Source organism: Lampris incognitus, chromosome 11, assembly GCF_029633865.1.
Source record: "Lampris incognitus isolate fLamInc1 chromosome 11, fLamInc1.hap2, whole genome shotgun sequence".
In the NCBI taxonomy this organism is placed as follows: domain Eukaryota; kingdom Metazoa; phylum Chordata; class Actinopteri; order Lampriformes; family Lampridae; genus Lampris; species Lampris incognitus.
The window spans coordinates 58,754,595-58,772,088 of NC_079221.1; the positions used below are offsets into that span (position 1 = coordinate 58,754,595).

Below are 17,494 nucleotides of genomic sequence, written 5' to 3' on the forward strand. Positions count from 1 at the left end.
GTCACATCTAACGTAATCCTAGCCGAAAGCAGCTGCTCTAACTCACGGACACGTCTCTCTAGTAGAGACAACCTGTCTGTAACTACGGAGCAGTCACCACAAACCATCGTTTTAACGAGGCTGCTTTGACTGCGACTGTAATAGAGCTAACTGCTAAGCTAGGCTAAGCTCAAAGCTAGTAACAAACTGGGAACAGGAAGCTACCTACTAAACACAACATTCGTATAAGAAAGAAACTAGAGAATCTAGCGATAAGTGAACTAAGCACAGAAAATAGCTAAATCAGAACAAAATGAGGAGGTTAGGGCAGAATATAAAGAACTAGTGAAAAAACATTAAAAGTTGTCGATCTCACGAAGCCGCCGCTCACGAAGGCGGAAGCTGGAAACAGTCGGCAGTGATCAGTTAACTCGGTGGTGAGCTAACAATAGCTGCTAAACACTGAGTAGATGAGCTAACATTAGCTGCTAGCTGAGTAGATGAGCTAACATTAGCTGCTAGCTGAGCAGATGAACTAACATTAGCTGCTAACTGAGTAGATGAGCTAACATTAGCTGCTAACTGAGTAGATGAGCTAACATTAGCTGCTAACTGAGTAGATGAGCTAACATTAGCTGCTAGCTGAGCAGATGAACTAACATTAGCTGCTAACTGAGTAGATGAGCTAACATTAGCTGCTAACTGAGTAGATGAGCTAACATTAGCTGCTAACTGAGTAGATGAGCTAACATTAGCTGCTAGCTGAGTAGATGAGCTAATATTAGCTGCTAGCTGAGTAGATGAGCTAACATTAGCTGCTAGCTGAGTAGATGAGCTAACATTAGCTGCTAGCTGAGTAGCTACCTGACAACACCGCCCGCTCACAGTTTGATAGTGCAGACTGACGGGTCACAGAGTTGTGGTTACTAGGTATAGACCAACTACATTTAAGAGGGGGGGGGCAAAAATACATATTTTTGAATATGTTTTTTATATACGCAGGCTGTTGTATAACATAACTTATCCAGTAAGTGAGTTTTTATGCTTTTATTTAACATGTGCACTTGACAAACTCAGAGCAGAACAGCCTCCTGCACCCTGTGGCTCTCAAGCCCCCCCCCCCCCCAAGGGGTGCACGGACCCCAGGTTGGGAACCACTGTTGTAAAGAACATTTCCCCATGGACACAGTCACCATGTCATGTTATAGAGAACACTGTCTCATGGACACAGTCACCATGTCATGTTATAGAGAACACTGTCTCATGGACACAGTCACCATGTGATATTATAGACAACACTGTCTCATGGACACAGTCACCATGTGATATTATAGACAACACTGTCTCATGGACACAGTCACCATGTGATGTTATAGAGAACACTGTCTCATGGACACAGTCACCATGTGATGTTATAGAGAACACTGTCTCATGGGCACAGTCACCATGTGATATTATAGAGAACACTGTCTCATGGACACAGTCACCATGTGATGTTATAGAGAACACTGTCTCATGGGCACAGTCACCATGTGATATTATAGAGAACACTGTCTCATGGGCACAGTCACCATGTGATATTATAGACAACACTGTCCCATGGACACAGTCACCATGTGATGTTATAGAGAACACTGTCTCATGGACACAGTCACCATGTGATGTTATAGAGAACACTGTCTCATGGGCACAGTCACCATGTGATATTATAGAGAACACTGTCTCATGGACACAGTCACCATGTGATGTTATAGAGAACACTGTCTCATGGGCACAGTCACCATGTGATATTATAGAGAACACTGTCTCATGGGCACAGTCACCATGTGATATTATAGAGAACACTGTCCCATGGACACAATAACATTGTGATATTATAGAGAACACTGTCCCTTGGACACAGTCACCATGCTGTTATTATGGAGAACACCGTCCCATGGACACAGTCACCATGTGATGTTATAGAGAACACTGTCCCATGGACACAGACACCATGCTGTTATTATGGAGAACACCATACCATGGACACTGTGACCTTGTTATGTTACAGAGAACACCGTCCCATGGACAAAGTAACCTTGTGATGTTATAGAGAACACCGTCACCATGTGATGTTATAGAGAACACTGTCCCATGGACACAGTCCCCATGTGATATTGTAGAGAACACTGTCCCATGGACACAGTCACCTTGTTATGTTATAGAGAACACTGTCCCATGGACACAGTCACCATGTGATGTTATAGAGAACACTGTCCCATGGACACAGTCACCATGTGATGTTATAGAGAACACTGTCTCATGGACACAGTCACCTTGTGCTGTTATAGAGAACACTGTCCCATGGACACAGTCACCATGTGATGTTATAGAGAACACTGTCCCATGGACACAGTCACCATGTGATGTTATAGAGAACACTGTCTCATGGACACAGTCACCATGTGATATTATAGACAACACTGTCTCATGGACACAGTCACCATGTGATGTTATAGAGAACACTGTTTCATGGACACAGTCACCATGTGATATTATAGACAACACTGTCCCATGGACACAGTCACCATATGATGTTATAGAGAACACCGTCTCATGGACACAGTCACCATGTGATGTTATAGAGAACACTGTCTCATGGACACAGTCACAATGTGATGTTATAGAGAACACTGTCCCATGGACACAATAACATTGTGATATTATAGAGAACACTGTCCCATGGACACAGTCACCATGTGATATTATAGAGAACAGTGTCCCTTGGACACAGTCACCTTGCTGTTACTATGGAGAACACCGTCCCATGGACACAGTCACCATGCTGTTATTATGGAGAACACCATCCCATGGACACTGTGACCTTGTTATGTCACAGAGAACACTGTCCCATGGACAAAGTAACCTTGTGATGTTATAGAGAACACCGTCACTATGTGATGTTATAGAGAACACTGTCCCATGGACACAGTCCCCATGTGATATTGTAGAGAACACTGTCCCATGGACACAGTCACCTTGTTATGTTCTTGAGAACACTGTCTCATGGACACAGTCATCATGTGATGTTATAGAGAACACTGTCTCATGGACACAGTCACCATGTGATATTATAGAGAACACTGTCCCATGGACATAATAACATTGTGATATTATAGAGAACACTGTCCCATGGACACAGTCACCATGTGATATTATAGACAACACTGTCCCTTGGACACATTCACCATGCTGTTATTATGGAAAACACCGTCCCATGGACACTGTGACCTTGTTATGTTACAGAGAACACTGTCCCATGGACAAAGTAACCTTGTGATGTTATAGAGAACACCGTCACCATGTGATGTTATAGAGAACACTGTCCCCTGGACACAGGCCCCATGTTATATTGTAGAGAACACTGTCCCATGGACACAGTCACCTTGTTATGTTATAGAGAACACTGTCCCATGGACACAGCCACCTTGTGATGTTATTATGGAGAACACCGTCCCATGGACACTGTGACCTTGTTATGTTATAGAGAACACTGTCCCATGGATACAGTTACCATGCTCATATTATAGAGAACACTGTCCCATGGACACAGTCACCATGCTGATATTACAGACAACAGTGCCCCTTGGACACAGTCACCATGCTGATATTATAGACAACAGTGTCCCTTGGACACAGTCAACATGTGATGTTATAAAGAACACTGTCCCATGGACAAAGTAACCTTGTGATGTTATAGAGAACACCGTCATCATGTGATGTTACAGAGAACACTGTCCCATGGACACTGTGACCTTGTTATGTTATAGAGAACACTGTCCCATGGACAAAGTAACCTTGTGATGTTATAGAGAACACCGTCACCATGTGATGTTATAGAGAACACTGTCCCATGGACACAGTCCCCATGTGATATTGTAGAGAACACTGTCCCATGGATACAGTCACCTTGTGGTGTTATAGAGAACACTGTCCCATGGACACAGTCGCCATGCTCATATTATAGAGAACACTGTCCCCATGGACACAGTCACCATGCTGATATTATAGACAACACTGTCCTGTGGACACAGTCACCATGCTGATATCATAGACAACACTGTCCCATGGACACAGTCACCATGCTGATATTATAGACAACAGTGTCCCTTGGACACAGTCACCATGCTGATATTATAGACAACAGTGTCCCCTGGACACAGTCAACATGTGATGTTATAGAGAACACTGTCCCATGGACACAGTCACCATGTGATATTATAGAGAACACTGTCCCATGGGCACAATAACATTGTGATATTATAGAGAACACTGTCCCATGGGCACAATAACATTGTGATATTATAGAGAACAGTGTCCCTTGGACACAGTCACCATGCTGTTATTATGGAGAACACCGTCCCATGGACACAGTCACCATGCTGTTATTATGGAGAACACCGTCCCATGGACACTGTGACCTTGTTAAGTTACAGAGACCACTGTCCCATGGACACAGTCACCTTGTGATGTTATTATGGAGAACACCGTCCCATGGACACTGTGACCTTGTTATGTTATAGAGAACACTGTCCCATGGACACAGTCACCTTGTGCTGTTATAGAGAACACTGTCCCATGGACACTGTGACCTTGTTATGTTATAGAGAACACTGTCCCATGGACACAGTCACCTTGTGATGTTATTATGGAGAACACCGTCCCATGGACACTGTGACCTTGTTATGTTATAGAGAACACTGTCCCATGGACACAGTCACCATGCTCATATTATAGAGAACACTGTCTCATGGACACAGTCACCATATGATATTATAGACAACACTCTTCCATGGACACAGTCACCTTGTGCTGTTATAGAGAACACTGTCTCATGGACACAGTCAACATGTGATGTTATAGAGAACACTGTCCCATGGACAAAGTCACCATGCTGATATTATAGACAACAGTGTCCCTTGGACACAGTCACCATGCTGATATTATAGACAACAGTGTCCCTTGGACACAGTCACCATGCTGATATTATAGAGAACACTGTCCCATGGACACAGTCACCATGCTGATATTATAGACAACAGTGTCCCTTGGACACAGTCACCATGCTGATATTATAGACAACAGTGTCCCCTGGACACAGTCAACATGTGATGTTATAGAGAACACTGTCCCATGGACACAGTCAACGCCAACAATATCAATGTGCCTGTGTCTGCATGCCTTTCCAACTGCCTGTGTGTCTTTCTGTCTGTCAATAGGTCACCTGCAGCAGGTGGACATGTGTGGTTTCCATTCTCTTGGTCATTTGGTGACGTTTGGATTTTCCGCCATGTTTGGTTTTGGTGGGCGGAGCCTAGCCCTGGCCGAGAGGAAACGATGGTTGCCGCCAACACAGAGACATGAGTTCGCCATGGTCAAGACCTTGGCTAGGCTGATGTAATACACACACACACATACACATACACACACACACTCCTTTCTCAGGCTGTTCAATTGAGAGCAGATCTCTCCTGCGCCGTGCTCTGTGTGTCTTCATGTCTTCATGTCTCTACAGTGAATGAAGATGATACAAATAAAGTTGACTCCACTGTGTCTATCTGTCTGCCTCAGGCCAGAGGAGTGCCAACTCTCTTTTCTACCTGCTCAGAAGAATCACAGTAACTTGTTTGAACAAAGGTAGGACAGACAAATACAGCTGACTCTCTAGAATCAACAGCTTCGCTATCCCTGCCAGGCTGAAGGGGTATGGTGTTTGGTTGTGTGTGTGTGTGTGTGTGTGTCTGTGTGTGTGTGTGTGTGTTCTTGTGTGTGTAAATCTGTCCGCTGCTAATCTTTCATACTACTAGGCCTGTCAGCCTAATCATTTTGACTGTATAATCCAGGACCTCTCAGGGTCATGGGGATGCTGGAGCCTATCCCAGCAGTCATTGGGCGGCAGGTGGGGAGACACCCTGGACAGGCTGCCAGGCCATCACAGGGCTTTGTGCACAGTTATGACTGTATAATCCAGGAGCTCTCATGGTTGTGGTGATTCAGAGCTTTTGAAAACCTGTCTTGTCTTAAACCACTGTTGAGGGACAACTTCTCAGTTGGTTTGTCGCCCAGGTTCGAGGACCAGAGAAGAGGAGATGTGTCTGGCGGAGCTCTGCACTCTGCTGAGTACACTCTTCTGGTACAAGCTGTTATAGCGACAGAATAATTCCAGTATCAGTCTTTATGTTAATAGGATAATCCTGGTTCTACTAGTCATTGCTGTTGGTCTGGAGAACATGGTGATGCTTTATAATGAGTCATAGCGATTAAAAAATAATAGAGCCATTATGAGCTCTATTACTTGTTCACATAAGTGGAAGGCTTAAATATACTAGTGACCATATTACAGCTTTTCACTAATTGCTTAAAATTGCATTAAAGACAAACAAGAAAACTAAATAAAAACACAACAACAACAACAAAACAGAATTTAGACCTGACGAAGGTTAGGTTGAGGCACAGAATCCTAAATGGATAATATTAGGGCAAATAGTTTGGTCCAGAAGGTTAAGTCTGATGTGCTATAATACAGCATATAAGCCTCACCATATTAAAAAGACACTTATCAATATGTTTAAACATACATCTTTCCTTAATTTCTCATGCTTTTCTTGTAATGATATCATTAACATTAATGCACTTCTCCTGGATTGCCACCTTGTGATGGAGAAGCTTACGTAAACTTATGATCCCAAGAGCTATGCCGTCCAGAACTTGGCTCCTGGTAGGGTCACCCAAGGCAGATAGGTCAAGGGGGAGGTTCCAGGCAAAGAGCGATCCAATAAAGACCTCAACGGCGGAACTCGTGGAAGATTTCTCCAGGCCACAAGAGCAGTGAAGGTGGATGAAGGCTGCAGCAGAGGGTGGTCCCCAATCACCTTTGTTCTCCATGCCATTGGACTCTGGCTACCCCCGGCCAAGGACCGTGGAGTGGGTGCAGGTGCATCAGCCTTTCCATGTAAAAAGCTGTCACATGCAGGCATCCTCCCACAAGGATATCAACCCAAACACATTCAGGGTCAAAGCCCTGTGGTGATTAGGAAGCGGTGACGGGGCAGGACAGTGAAGTCTAGCAGCCTGTAGCCACATTCTGGCACACAGACGGTGGGTGTATGATCAGTCACAAAGCCCTGGGACTGAGGCAGAGGGGCTTCTTGGCTGCTGCACCCACGACTGAGCAGCCCTATTTAGGATCTGCTCTGCTTATCCCAGTTGGGGCGGGGGCCAGGAAAGGTGACTATACCTCCTGTCTGGACCACCACATCCAGAGGGATCACCACTATGCAGCAAGAAACAGAAACACATATATTTTGGACCCTGGAACATACGAACTTTCATTGACAAACAATCCAGCAATCACCCGGAACGGCATGCTGCCATCGTCACTCGAGATTCTGGATTGATATTGCCGTACTCTCTGAAACCCGACAGGCAGATCAAGGGCAGCTGAAAGAGGAGAAGGGTTGTTGCATTTTCTTCTGGAAAGGAAAAGCAGCTGATGAGCTGAGCATCCATGGTGCTGGCTTTGCCATCAAACACAGCCTCATTTGCCACCTTGCTGAGCTTCCTCTGGGCACCAATGAATGCCTGATGACAATATGACTGTTGCTGGTAAATAACCAAAGAAGGAGACCTTCTATGCCGACCTGCACAGTGCTCTCACCAAAGTGCCCACGGAGGATAGGCTAATCCTGCTTGGAGATTTCAATGCCAGAGTGGGAAAAAAATTACAACTTGTGGAGAGGCATAATTGGTAAGGAAGGAGTTGGAAACACAAACTCCAATGGCATCCTGCTGTTAACAACATGCTCAGAACACAACATAACCATCACCAACACACCCTTCCACCAGAAGAACAAATTCAAAACAACCTGGAGGCACCCTCGTTCTAACATTTGACACCTCATTGACTATATTAGCATCTGTCAAAAGACTGATGGGAGGTAATTAACATCAGAGTGATGATCAGTGCTGATGACTGCTGGACTGACCACCTCCTTATCCGCTCCACCCTGTCCATCCATCTTCACTGCAAAAGAAGGGTACAGAAAAAACAGCTGCCTCGAACGACTGACTGATACCTCCTCTCGTCAAAAGTCCCAGGTCATGCTCAGTACATCAAGTCCCAAACAGTATCCAGATGACATTGAAAGCCACTGGGATATACTCAGGACTGCAGTCATTGGCAGCTGTAAAACCGCTCTTGGGCATAAAACAAAGAACCACCAAGACTGGTTTGATGGGAATGACCTGGAAGTCCAATGGTTAATCAACATCAAGAGGCAAGCCTTTGCAATCTGGCAGAATGACATCAATCTCCAAAGTAAACAAGCTGCCCATGCAAGAGCAAAGTCAGCTATTCAAATCTGGGTCAGGGAATTGAAGAACCAGTGGTGGATGAAGAAGTGTTACGGTTTCACCCTCACAACCCCCGCAACCTACCTCTTCCGTTCCCTCTGGGCCTCCATGGCGCTTGGCTTCGCCTGAGTATCCACTCCTCACCACCAGAGCTGGGGCGCATTCACGTTCGCCTTCACTGGACTCAGACCCTGAGGTCCCCAGCACCTCCCAACAGGCACGGCATGCCCTACAGCGCCTCTGATGCCATCTGTTGGCAGACTGGCAACACGGCTCTGCATTTTCCCGGCCACTCATTCCCTCAGCTGTGCCCCATCTACAATCATCTCAGCTGTTCCCCATCTGCAATTCATTCAACCCCTACAAGAACCTGGTCTTCCCATAGCATTCCTATGACGTGTTGCGCAGAGCCGGCTCGCCTGCCAACCAACCTCCTTGGACTACTACTTTGGCTTTGAACTTGGACTACTCCTCGATTCCCCTTTGCCTACGGACTTGGTACTTTGCTGGTACACGCACACTTACACAACACCCAACGCTCAATTCACATATTACAGACACTTAGGATAATTTACACTAACGCAAAGCTAGACACATTACTGCCTGTCACTTCACATAGCATATTCACACACCCCACAAACAAAACTACCCGAGCACCATACACATCCCGCATTTCTCTCTCTCCCCTATTATTTTCTCCCTTTACTTTGTTACTTTCATTAAATGTTACTAAGGAGTCCTCTGCCTCCCGAGTGGTCGTATGGGTCCTCCTGCACACCCCATAGCAAGAATGCCCTTGAGATCCAACTCCTTGCAGACTCTGGGGATACCAGCAATCTCTTTATATGCTACTAAAGCAATATACAGTCCCAGCCACTGCCGTCTAACTCCCCTTCACTCCAAAGATGGGCACACACTGCTAACGTATGAGTCAATCAAAGAAAGGTGGAAAGAGCACTACCAGGACATTTTAAACTGGGACTCTAGCCCTGAGGAGTATGTGGCATTTAGCTCGGCATTTAACACCATCATACCACAACGACTGGTGGAGAAACTGAGGTTGCTGGACGTGGACACTGGCACCTGTAACTGGGTCCTGGACTTCCTGATGCGGAGGCAGCAGACAGTCAGGTTGGGCAGCCACACATCAAATTCCATCTTGGTCAGCACAGGTTCACCTCAGGGCTGTGTCCTGAGCCCGCTCTTGCTCACCCTGCTAACCCATATCTGTACTGCCAAATTTGACAAGAACCACATCAAGTTTGCAGATGATACAACAGTAGTGGGTCTTGTCAGCAATAATGATGAATCTGCATACAGGATGGAGGTGGGGCAGCTAACAGCGTGGTGCGAATCCCACAACCTCTCCCTGAATATAAGCAAAACAAAGGAGATGGTGATCGACTTCAGGAGGGCCGGCAGGCACCATCATATGCCGCTGACCATCAATGGCACCACTGGAGAGGATCAGTAACATCAAGTTCCTGGGAGTGCACCTGGCAGACGACCTGACCTCAACCATTAACACCTTGGCCATCGTTAAAAAAGCCCACCAGCGGCTCCATCCCCTCCGGAGACTTAAAAGGGCAATTCTCCCCATTCCTGCCCTCACCACCTTCTACAGGGGCACCATTGAAAGTATCCTAACCTATGGTCTCATTGGTTCAGCAACTGCATAGCGACCAAACAACACCAGCTGAACAGGATAGTGAAGACAGCTAGCAAGATCATTTGTACCCCTCTCCCCTTCCTGTTGAAGGTTTACCATCATCGCTGTGTTTAGAGCCTCCAGCATCATTAAGGATCTTCGCCACCCTTCTCATAACCTGTTTTCCCTCCTGCCGTCTGGGAAGAGGTACAGGAGCATCTGTGCTAAATCCAGCAGAATGCTAAATAGCTTCTACCCACAAGCAGTCAGGATCATTAACATACTGTGTCCCCCCAGTGCTGGTCAGTCGTTGACAGACACCGACTGTCAACTACTACTACTTTTGGTTGCCCCCGTTAGGAGTCACCACAGCGGCTCATCCATTTCAATCTGTTCCTGTCCTCTGCATCTTCCTCTCACACCAGCCTCCTGCATATCCTAACTGGGTGTTTGTCAAAGCCAGGAAGATACCCAAACGGTGCAACAGCCGATCGAAGAGAGAAGGACAACCGCTGCCTAAGCGTAAACCAGTATGTGGCGGGAGTGTCAGAACAGCTGAGACGTGTATTTTCCAAACATCGTGTCTCCGTTACTTTCAAACCTCAAAACATGCTGCGCCAGAAATTGGTCCACCCCAAGGACCAGGTTCCCCAGCACAAACAGAGCAATATAGTGTAGTGCCGGGAGGATTGTCGTGACTCGTACATTGGGGAAACTAAACAGACACTGGCCAAGAGAATGACTCAACAGAGGAGAGCTAACACGTCAGGCCAGGACTCCACAGTCTACACCATCTACAGGCCAGGACTCCATAGTCTACACCATCTACAGTCCAGGACTCCACAGTCTACACTGAACGGGAAGTCAAAGAGGCCATCTATGTGAGGAGGGAACGACCATCCCTGAACCGAGAGGGTGGGGGGCAGGGCGCAAGAGTACATTGTTGCCATCTTACAATGCTGTGATTGCCACTATTTCCAAATCCTCTGTGAATAGTACACATGACCATTGAAACTCTAGTTAATCCATCCGTTATCTGGACTGCTTATCCTGCTCTCAGGGTCGCGGGGATGCTGGAGCCTATTCCAGCAGTCATTGGGCGGCAGGCGGGGAGACACCCTGGACAGGCCGCCAGGCCATCACAGGGCCCACACACACACATTCACACCTAGGGACAATTTAGTACGGCCGATTCAGCTGACCTACATGTATTTGGACTTTGGGAGGAAACCGGAGCCCCCGGAGGAAACCCACGCAGACACAGAGAGAACATGCGAACTCCACACAGGATGATCTGGGACAACCCCCAAGGTTGGACTACACCAGGGCTTGAACCCAGTACCTTCTTGCTATGAGGCGACCGCGCTAACCACTGCACCACTGTGTCACCCTACTCTAATGTTCACGCCTATTTGCATATGACCTGATGGTTGGTTTCAGTTGTTATGCAACAGCATTGTTTATTAGGGTAGTAATACCTGCAGTCACTTTAGACTGAAGAAGTCACTTAAGATGAGTAATGAAGTGTTGAAACGTTTCTATTAATAAACGTTGTGTCCAGATGAACTGATTCAACTTTCTTTGATACACAAGATATAGTCCACCTGTGTGCACTTCCCTCCCCTCTTGTACGTCACCCTGTGTTCCTCCCTCTTCTTGAAATATGTATTCACCACAGCCATTTCCATCCTTTTCACAAAATCCACCACCATCTGTCCTTCCACATTTCTCTCCTTGACACCATACCTACCCATCACCTCCTCATCACCTCTGTTCCCTTCACCAACATGTCCATTGAAGTCCGCTCCAATCACCAGTCTCTCCTCCTTGGGTACCCTCTCCACCACTTCATCCAACTCACTCCAGAATGTTCTTTCTCTTCCATCTCACATCCAACTTGCGGGGCATATGCGCTGATAACATTCAGCAGTACACCTTCAGTTTCCAGCTTCATACTCATCACTCTGTCTGACACTCTCTTCACCTCCAGCACACTCTTGACATACTCTTCCTTCAGAATTACCCCCACCCCATTTCTCCTCCCATTCGCACCATGATAGAAGAGTTTGAACCCACCTCCGATGCTCCTGGCCTTACTCCCCTTCCACCTGGTCTCTTGCACACACAGTATGCCTACCTTTCTTCTTTCCATCATGTCAGCCAGCTCTCTCCCTTTACCAGTCATAGTGCCAACATTCAAAGTTCCAACTCTCACCTCCACACGCCTACCCTTCCTCCTCTCTAGCTGCCTCTGGACATGCTTTTCCCCTCTCCTTCTCCTTCACTCAACAGTAGCATAGCTTCACTTGCACCCTGCTGGCCAACAGTGCTGGTGGCAGGCGTTGGTAACCCGGACCTCGACCGATTCGGAATGGAAATCTAATTTATATCCGCATATTTTATTTGGCAAAGATGTAACTTTGGATGCCCTTCCTGACGCAACCCTCCCCGTTTATCCAGGCTTGGGGCCAGCACTAAGAATATACTGGGGATGAACATCCTCAGTATATTCCAGTGGCTGGGTTGATGAAGACCATGACAGTACTTATATAAACCATTCTATTACTGACGAAGACCATGACAGTACTTATATAAACCATTATATTACTGATGAAGACCATCGCAGTACTTCTTGTATAAACCCTTCTACTGCTGATGAAGACCATCACGGTACTTATATAAACCATTCTATTACTGATGAAGACCATCACAGTACTGACTTAGAATCTGTGTGTGTAGTCTGACGGACATTAATCAAATGTATGCAGATGTTGTCTTTTCATTTTTGGACGTTAATGTGTCTGTACTTAGGTCCAAGGAACAGAACCCAGATCCCGATCCAGACCCAGAGCCAGGTGAGACAGCAGCCTGTCTTTTTTGCCACACTACCAGCATCCAAACTCTCTATCTGTGTGTGTGTGTGTGTGTGTGTGTGTGTGTGTGTGTGTGTGTGTGTCTCCCTCTCTGTCTCTCTCTCAGTATCTCTCTGTCTCTCTTTGTCTGTCTCTCTATCGCTCTCTCTCTGTCTGTCCCTTTCTGTCTGTCTCTCTCTGTGTCTCTCTGTCTGTCTGTCTGTCTCTCTGATTTCAGACGTTGGATATTCCACTCTTTCAAATCTCAAATGGCTTTATTGGCATGAACAGAAAACATGCCATTGCCAAAGCAGTTTGCAAAAGACTGAAACGTGACATCACATATTAAACACACATCACATTCACATGACATCACACATTAATACATAGGAGTCATCACATGAGCCTGCTCCATATCTCTGCCCACCGAAGCAGTCGACCCCTTTTTCCCTCCCTGCCCTACTGTACAGTGCAACACATGCCACACGGTTGAATGCAGTGACTCAGCAGCAGCAGCAGCAGCAGCAGCAGCATGTGGTATCTTGGGGGTCTCACAGTGGTTGGGAGGCCCGCAGGCTGGGGCAGCAGATACGTATGAGATGCTGTTCCTTCACCAGGAGAACTGCCAGGTTCTCCTCTGGGCTTAACAGTAGGAGGTTTGGTGTTTTCTTGGCTGTTTCCCCGAAGTGGACGTGTCTTACTGAGGAGAACTTCTCACAGTGGAGGAGGAGGAGGTGCATCTCTGTTTCTACCTCCCCTGTTCAGCAGTGACCACATATACTACGCTCCTCTCTGGGCAGCCATGTTGGTCTGTGTCTTCCTGTTTCTATAGCCAGCTGGAGGTCACTGAGCCTGTATGTGGTCAGGATCCATCTCTGCTTCGTATCTCTGACAGAGTGGAGGTACTCGGCCAGTCTCTATTCTCTGTTTAGGGTCAAATAACAGTTTAGTCTGCTCTGGGTTTTAGTTTCATTTCTCCAATGTTCCACATACAGATCTTTTGACTGGTTCATAACTTGTGTTATTCTGCTGTGTTTTGAGGCGGTGCTGATGGAGCCTGGCTGGTTAGCTTCCCCATCAGCTGGCTGAGGGGACTGTTTTCAGGGTTCAGCTCTTGGGTTGTTAATGCCTGGAATGGAAGGGTGTCTTTTGGGCTTGACTTTAGATGCATCCAGAATGTTATGGCCCGTTTTTGGATGTTTAACAGTAGTGGGAAACGCCCCGGTTCTGCTCGGCAGGCCTTATTTGGTGTCTTCCTTTGAACATTGAATATTTTCCTGCAGAATTCAGTGTGGAGGGCCTCTATCGGGTGTTTGTCCCATGAGCCATGCTCCAATCCACTGAGCGGGCCCCAGACCTCACTTAACAGAATCAAATATTTTTGTCCAGACTCTAACTGGAATCTTAATGTTTAATAGTTTGGTTTTCAATGCATACATTGCCCTGCATGCTTTTTCTTTGAGTGCGTGTATTGCCATACTGAAACTTCCTGATGCAGATATGGACAGACCAAGGTACGTATAGTTTTTTGTGTGTTCAATTAGAGTGTTATTCAAAGTGAAGTGGTATTTGTTTTCAAGGCATCTTGGTTTTTTCTGAAAGGTCATGATATTGGTTTTCTTAAAGTTTACATCCAATGCTCAGTTTTGGCAGTATTGTGCTAGGATAGACAGGTTATGTTGAAGACCATCCCTGGTTGGGGACAACAGAATAAGGTCATCTGCATAAAGCAGGTATTTAATCTGCATCATAGAGTGTGAGGCCTGGAGCTGCTGAACGGTCCAGCTGGTCTGCAAGTTCATTTATGAACAGGTTGAATAATGTTGGACTCAAACAGCATCCTTGCTTCACACCGCGTTCTTGGGTAAAATACTCTGTTCTTTGATTTCCAGTTTTCACAGCACACTGGTTGTGTCTGTACATACATTTTATAAGATCATAATCCTTACCCCCTAGTCCACTTTGAAGGATTTTGAAGAAAAGTCCTTCATGCCACATGGAATTGAAGGCTTTTTTTAAATCTATGAAACAAGCAAATATTTTCCCTCCCTTTTTTGTGGACATGTTTATTGATTAAAGTGTGTAAGGTGTATATACTATATGATCAGAGGTTCTGTAGTTTGGGAGAAAGCCAATTTGACATTTACTAAGTATGTTTTTTTTTCTTGAATAAAGGCTAGTATCCTGGAATTCAGGATACTACAAAATATTTTCCCAAGGTTGCTGCTGACACAGATCCCTCGATAGTTATTAGGGTCTAATTTGCTTCCGTTTTTATAGATTGGGGTGATCAGCCCCTGGTTCCAGACATCGGGAAAGCAGTCAGTATCATGTTGAACAGCTTTAATGATGGCAGTGTGTAACTCAGGGGTACTGTTCTTCAGCATTTCATTTTTGATGCCATCCGTGCCACAAGCTTTTTTTGAATGAAGAGTTTTCAGTTTGTCTGTCAACTCTTTTTGTGTAGTTGGGTAGTCTAATGCATTTTGATTATTCTTGATGGCTGATTCAAGGTTGTCTAACTTTGTTTTAATTTCAATTTGATTTATGTTCAGTTCTTCTGGTGGGATACTTGTATAGAGGTTATTAAAATGTTTTCTCCAAATGTCTCCATCATGTGTTGTTAATTGTTGTGGCTTTATGGTTTCTAAGCTGTTCAGCATGCCCCAGAACTGACCCTGGTCTACTGCCTTTTCAAGTTCTTGAAGTGTTTCGTTGGTGTTGTGGAATTTCATTCATCTAATCATCTGTTTGTACTGGTTTAGAGTTTCAGAGTATTAATGTTGTAGTGCTGGGTCATGTTGGTGTCTGTGTTTTTGTACTGGTTTAGAGTTTCAGAGTATTCATGTTGTAGTGCTGGGTCATGTTGGTGTCTGTGTTTTTGTACTGGTTTAGAGTTTCAGAGTATTCATGTTGTAGTGCTGGGTCATGTTGGTGTCTGTGTTTTTGTACTGGTTTAGAGTTTCAGAGTATTCATGTTGTATTGCTGGGTCATGCTGGTGTCTGTGTATTTGTACTGGTTTAGAGTTTCAGAGTATTCATGTTGTAGTGCTGGGTCATGTTGGTGTCTGTGTATTTGTACTGGTTTAGAGTTTCAGAGTATTCATGTTGTAGTGCTGGGTCATGTTGGTGTCTGTGTATTTGTACTGGTTTAGAGTTTCAGAGTATTCATGTTGTAGTGCTGGGTCATGTTGGTGTCTGTGTTTTTGTACTGGTTTAGAGTTTCAGAGTATTCATGTTGTACTGCTGGGTCATGTTGGTGTCTGTGTATTTGTACTGGTTTAGAGTTTCAGAGTATTCATGTTGTAGTGCTGGGTCGTGTTGGTGTCTGTGTTTTGTACTGGTTTAGAGTTTCAGAGTATTCATTTTGTAGTGCTGGGTCATGTTGGTGTCTGTGTTTTTGTACTGGTTTAGAGTTTCAGAGTATTCATGTTGTATTGCTGGGTCATGCTGGTGTCTGTGTATTTGTACTGGTTTAGAGTTTCAGAGTATTCATGTTGTAGTACTGGGTCATGCTGGTGTCTATGTTTTTGTACTGGTTTAGAGTTTCAGAGTATTCATGTTGTATTGCTGGGTCATGTTGGTGTCTGTGTTTTTGTACTGGTTTAGAGTTTCAGAGTATTCATGTTGTATTGCTGGGTCATGCTGGTGTCTGTGTATTTGTACTGGTTTAGAGTTTCAGAGTATTCATGTTGTAGTGCTGGGTCGTGCTGGTGTCTGTGTATTTGTACTGGTTTAGAGTTTCAGAGTATTCATGTTGTAGTGCTGGGTCGTGGTGGTGTCTGGGTGGGGGTTTGGTGGTGTCTGTGTTGGTGGTTTGATAGGTGTCTGTGTTGGTGGTTTGGTGGTGTCTGTGTTGGTGGTTTGGTGGTGTCTGTGTTGGTGGTTTGGTGGTGTCTGTGTGGTGGTTTGGTGGTGTCTGTGTTGGTGGTTTGGTAGGTGTCTGTGTTGGTGGTTTGGTGGTGTCTGTGTTGGTGGTTTGGTGGTGTCTGTGTTGGTGGTTTGGTGGTGTCTGTGTTGGTGGTTTGGTGGTGTCTGGGTGGTGGTTTGGTGGTGTCTGTGTTGGTGGTTTGGTAGGTGTCTGTGTTGGTGGTTTGGTAGGTGTCTGTGTTGGTGGTTTGGTAGGTGTCTGTGTTGGTGGTTTGGTAGGTGTCTGGGTGGGGGTTTGGTGGTGTCTGTTGGTGGTTTGGTAGGTGTCTGGGTGGGGGTTTGGTGGTGTCTGTGTTGGTGGTTTGGTAGGTGTCTGTGTTGGTGGTTTGGTAGGTGTCTGTGTTGGTGGTTTGGTAGGTGTCTGGGTGGGGGTTTGGTAGGTGTCTGGGTGGGGGGTTTGGTAGGTGTCTGGGTGGGGGGTTCTGTAGGTGTCTGGGTGGGGGGTTTGGTAGGTGTCTGGGTGGGGGGTTTGGTAGGTGTCTGGGTGGGGGTTTGGTGGTGTCTGTGTTGGTGGTTTGATAGGTGTCTGGGTGGTGGTTTGGTAGGTGTCTGGGTGGGGGTTTGGTGGTGTCTGTGTTGGTGGTTTGGTAGGTGTCTGGGTGGGGGTTTGGTGGTGTCTGTGTTGGTGGTTTGATAGGTGTCTGTTTTGGTGGTTTGGTAGGTGTCTGTGTTGGTGGTTTGGTGGTGTCTGTGT

General features: G+C 45.9%; 1 protein-coding gene across 1 annotated transcript in view; it reads left to right on the plus strand.

Moving 5' to 3' along the window:
- cerkl (ceramide kinase-like) overlaps positions 1-17,494 on the plus strand; it is a 204,980-nt gene that overhangs the window by 171,317 nt on the left and 16,169 nt on the right. Inside the window, exons 13-15 of the mRNA XM_056288976.1 lie at positions 5,238-5,415; positions 5,590-5,655; positions 12,830-12,873. Coding sequence (XP_056144951.1) covers positions 5,238-5,415; positions 5,590-5,655; positions 12,830-12,873 — 288 coding nt within the window. The remainder of the gene's footprint in view (positions 1-5,237; positions 5,416-5,589; positions 5,656-12,829; positions 12,874-17,494) is intronic.